The sequence below is a fragment of the Bos taurus genome, chromosome 10 (assembly GCF_002263795.3).
Source record: "Bos taurus isolate L1 Dominette 01449 registration number 42190680 breed Hereford chromosome 10, ARS-UCD2.0, whole genome shotgun sequence".
Lineage (NCBI taxonomy): Eukaryota > Metazoa > Chordata > Mammalia > Artiodactyla > Bovidae > Bos > Bos taurus.
The window spans coordinates 26,193,201-26,197,904 of NC_037337.1; the positions used below are offsets into that span (position 1 = coordinate 26,193,201).

The 4,704-nt window shown below is 44.3% G+C and overlaps 1 protein-coding gene across 2 annotated transcripts; it reads right to left on the reverse strand.

Annotated features, from left to right (window-relative positions):
* Positions 1-1,292: 1,292 nt before the first annotated feature.
* On the reverse strand, positions 1,293-2,278 carry LOC112448555 (eosinophil cationic protein). 2 transcript variants are annotated; one of them, XM_024998204.2, is made up of 2 exons: positions 2,135-2,278; positions 1,293-1,960 (listed from the first exon to the last, which is right to left on the reverse strand). In XM_024998204.2, the coding sequence occupies exons 1-2, from the start codon at positions 2,205-2,207 to the stop codon at positions 1,479-1,481; spliced, it is 555 nt and encodes a 184-aa protein (XP_024853972.1). In that variant the 5' UTR covers positions 2,208-2,278; the 3' UTR covers positions 1,293-1,478. The 2 variants fall into 2 exon arrangements, with proteins under 2 accessions (XP_024853972.1, XP_024853973.1); XM_024998205.2 differs by having other exon boundaries at positions 2,128-2,194.
* Between the last annotated feature and the right edge of the window lie 2,426 nt (positions 2,279-4,704).

Consider the following 4,704-nt stretch of genomic DNA (forward strand, 5'->3'; position numbering starts at 1 on the left):
CCATGTCTGGGAAGAGACACATGCTCTGTAGAGACAAGAAGGTTCACCGCATCCTGCATCATGCCCAATGTGACTCCAGCCTTGCGGTATTCCAGCTCCTCCTTCTGTTACTCCAAAGCATTTGGAAGAGTGAGATCATGTCTTTCCACTGTTTATTAACCTGAAGTCAGTGGTTTCTGCTGAGCTCCAGAATTTTCCAGACCTAGGGTCTCCATGCAATAACTCCAACCAGAGGAACAAATCTTCCAATGGCTTCTCCAGAGAAGATGCTCCAGTGCAGCTGGTGTGTGCAGTACTACCAAGAGCAAGAATGAATGATCATATGAGGTGGGTGGGAGGAAAGGAAATTGCTATATATCTGGAGCTGGAAAAAGAGCTGATATAAAGGAAGTCAGAAACACCAGACTCAAGGACAGAGGTACAGATTTGATGACAAGCCACCTCTGTTTTATTCTGCGTGAAGTCCTGCAAAAGATTCAGCCTGTCTCCCAAGCAATCCCTTGAATGCTGCTCCTGACCCCAGTGTGTGAGGAGCTTTCCCTTCCTGCTCCTCACTGATTCCTGAGTGCAGCTCTGGGATGGAGGGAGAATAGGGGCTGTCATTATCGGCTTCCTTTTCTGTCAGTCTATTTCCAGAGTCCTGGAGCCTGTGCCCCTTCCTGACCTGAATGTGAATGAGCCACTGATCCATCCTTGGGAGAGGGCCTCATTCCAGGTCTCCTTCCTGACCTTCTCTACCACATGACAGGCTGCTGCCTCCTCCAGGGCATAGAAGTTCTCAGAAAAGGGTGTCACCCCTTCTCCAGGTAGTACTAGAATCTGATCATGTACTACCCGAACACTTTATATCATTCCACATTAGACTCAAACTGGATCCACCCCTAGGATGACCATACATATCTGAAGATTTGATATACTTATTTAAAAATGGATCTCTGAGCCTAAAATTTGCTTTTTTCTTTTGGTCTTATCACAATTATGATATTCCCCTTTCTTTTCATTTTTACACCATATAGTTTACTGCTATCATTTAGTGTATGATTCTTCGATCAGAATAAAATACATTTGTTTCTACTCTGTGCCCCCTGATACTGAAATAGTCAGCTATGAATGGAAGCCTCAGTTTCCTGCCCTACAGCAGAGAGAAGGAAAAGTCTGCACAACTTCAAGACACAGCAACCTCTTATCCTCATGTCTCTCATTTTCCCACAAATCTCTGTTGAGAAGGAGAAATGCCTCTAGACCAGGATGTAGCCACACGACAGAAGGGCACAAGCAGACACACAGAGCCTTGTGTGTAATGTTGTACAGTTTATTGTGGGTACATATGTAGCTTCAGCTGAGCAAAGCTTAAAGGGCACAGGGGGGCTGGTGCCATGAGGACTGATGCTGATCTCCTGGGAAGATCAGGGGATAGGACTGCAGCTATGACCATGGGGCTTGGCAGGTAAGCACAGGCCAAAGTGCTGACCCCAAATTTAGATGATGTTATCCAAGTGAACTGGAACCACAGGGTACCTGGGACTGTCCCGAGGTGATCTCTTCTCACAGGCAACGATGAAGATCTTCCGTGCCCTTGTCCGTCCGTAACGGCAGTTTGTGTAGTTCATTGCATTTCTTGTGAGGTTGCAGAAGGTTATAGGCACTTGGACTGAGCTATTATGACAGTTCATCCTGCCTGGTTTAGAGCAGGTTACATTTGGGGTGTTACAAATACCAGCTACATAAGCAAATGTTCTGTGGAGAAAAGTATTTCTACCTTTACATACCATTCTGTAACGGTTAACCACTCTCATTGCGGCATTACATTGATGGTGGGCCATATTTATGTGCTGAATCTCAAACCACTGAGCCCGGGTTAAAGTACGAGGTGGGGCATGGAGTGAGATCACCATTCCCAAGAGCCCCAGCAGCAAAATGAGACGAAGCTGAGAATCCTGCTGTATTGGAACCATGTTTCCTGTGAAAAGAAGGGTATATTTTGCATCCCGGCAACTAATAGTACAGTCCCTCCTCACTCACCCAGCAGACCCCGGCTGTCACTGTGTTTCTAGTTCCTTTCTCCTCACCCCAAAGTCTGTCCTGTGCCCTGGGCTCTAACTTCAGCCCTAGGGCTCCTTGTCTTACCCAGTACCTCTGCTGTGGCTCCTGTGAGAACAGATCCAGCTGAATGTCCTGGGGCTCAGGGGCAGCTGGTGTACCCCCATCCTTGGGACTGGAGATATAGAGCAGTCCCTGTGGGTGGGGCCAGCAGAAGCATGAGGGTTCTGAGTCTAGGGCATGAAGAAACCCGCAGACTGGCACAGGGCCCACTCATGCAATGAGCCTCTTTGTTTCATCATTTGCCAATCTGTGTGTCCCCAGGGACACACCACTGCTGCTTCTCTTGTAGGAAACCTAATTCTAGGCAGATGCCTAGAATTGAACAATCTAGGATTGTTCAGGGCCCAGCTCTGCCACTGGGTCTGGACTTTCAGATAAAAAGTATCACTGGCTGCAGAATGGCCTTAGATTTTATAACTTAGCTTGGGGGCAACACATTGAAAGACTAAAGTACATAAAGGCAGGCCCAGTACTCAGCAAATAAGGGTCAGGGAGGCTTGTTTGCACAAGAGGAATTCAGGTCTCCGTTTAATTTTTAGTAATCGTCCCGGTTCCCTCTCACCCAAATATTCTTTATCTCTTCACCTCCCTGTGCTGGAAAATTGAGCTCTGGATTTCTCATTGCACAAAATCCTATAAGCAATTAGTTTGCATCTATGAGTTTCTGTTCTTGTTGTCTTTTTTTTTTTTTTTTCCTGCTTCCCATGCACTGAATTCACTTTCTTTTGTTTTTACCCTGGCCTGATTTTTGCTCTCACTTCCTGTGAAGTAGCATAACCTTAAACACCTAAAAGAAAGTCTGCAAGATCTACCAGAGAATGAACATTTAGTATTAAAGAGGGGATTCCAAGCTAGAGCTTGAATTCTTGCATTCTTTTTAATCTGTGATATTTTCTACAAAACAGTCTGCCTTAGAGCCACCATTTATCTTTCTAGTACATTTCATTTCTCATTGTTAACAGGAAAAAACTTTTTTAATTTATAAAATGAGCATTAGTGGATAAGACATTGCCTTCCTGGAACTATGGAAGTCATAGTGTATAACTTGATGCATGAAACATACTCTTGGTCCTCAGAGAAGCAGAGAAAAATTATGGTACACCCGTGATTTTATTACAGTGTGATAGAGGTAAAAACATTGTGTGAAGACATTTTTTGAGGGGCACTTCAGACAAAGGGATAGGAAGGTTTCCAGAGGAAATGTCCATTTGAGCAGGGTTATAAAGGATAAGTAGCGTTTAGGGACTTTAGGAATAAATGAGCATTCTAGACTTAGAAGATGGTGTGGGACACTGTACAGACAGGAAAAATGTATTAAGGTATGAAGAGCCTTCAGGTAAGAGATGTTAAATCTCTGGTCTAACCTCTAAGTTAGAAAACTAGATTAGGTCCTTAAATGGTACTGTACAGTCTGCCACGAAAATTAATCCACGTTATTTATTTTTACTGTCTTTCTATATTTCTGTCATCTAGAAATGCAATTATTTTACCATTGATGTCTTTAAATAAACATTGACATAATGGTGACCTAGATAGGACTCAGTTCAGTTCAGTTCAGTCGCTCAGCCGTGTCCGACTCTTTGCGACCCCATGAATCACAGCACGCCAGGCCTCCCTGTCCATCACCAACTCCCGGAGTTCACCCAGACTCACGTCCATCAAGTCAGTGATGCCATCCAGCCATCTCATCCTCTGTCGTCCCCTTCTCCTCCTGCCCCCAATCCCTCCCAGCATCAGAGTCTTTTCCAATGAGTCAACTCTTCGCATGAGGTGGCCAAAGTACTGGAGTTTCAGCTTTAGCATCATTCCTTCCAAAGAAATCCCAGGGCTGATCTCCTTCAGAATGGACTGGTTGGATGTCCTTGCAGTCCAAGGGACTCTCCAGAGTCTTCTCCAACACCACAGTTCAAAAGCATCAATTCTTCGGCACTCAGCCTTCTTCACAGTCCAACTCTCACATCCATACATGACCACAGGAAAAACCATAGCCTTGACTAGACGAACCTTTGTTAACAAAGCAATGTCTCTGCTTTTGAATATGCTGTCTAGGTTGGTCATAACTTTCCTTCCAAGGAGTAAGCGGTGCTAATAGGATTCTGCTGGAAATCCTGTCCTGCCTAAAATGCATTAATATCTGTTATCAGGAAACAAGTGTTTTTTTCCATGCATATTTTGTGAAAAGAATTTTCATGAGAGATGAGGATGTCAAAATGAATTAAATGTAGTTTAGCCCTTCTGTGATGCTGACAACCACCCTGGGTAGAAGGACCTGTACTTAACTGTCTATAATATGAACTAAAAATCATACACTGTGGTCACAGGGGATGCAGCTGGCTCAAAAACCTGCTCTGGATCGGCATATACAATTTTACATTTAATACTGGGTTTTAGATATTCACTCTTCAAATTGGGATCATTCACATAAAAATCCGCATTCCTGTGTTATCTTTAAGATTCGGGAGATGTTGGTGCACTGAGTCTCTTTCACCACAAGGGATCAACTAGGGAGGAATAGTCCCTGACTTTGGTGAAGGTGGCAATAGTCCGGGGGTTTTCGCTCACTCTCCTACCTACTGATCACATCCTGTTCACTCAGATACT

Excerpts from the sequence above, each read along its gene's own strand:
- LOC112448555 (XM_024998204.2), bottom strand. The coding sequence starts at position 2,207 with ATGGGGGTACACCAGCTGCCCCTGAGCCCCAGGACATTCAGCTGGATC. Across the intron at positions 1,961-2,134 it reads TCACAGGAGCCACAGCAGAG|GAAACATGGTTCCAATACAG; the intron begins GTACTGGGTAAG and ends TTCTTTTCACAG.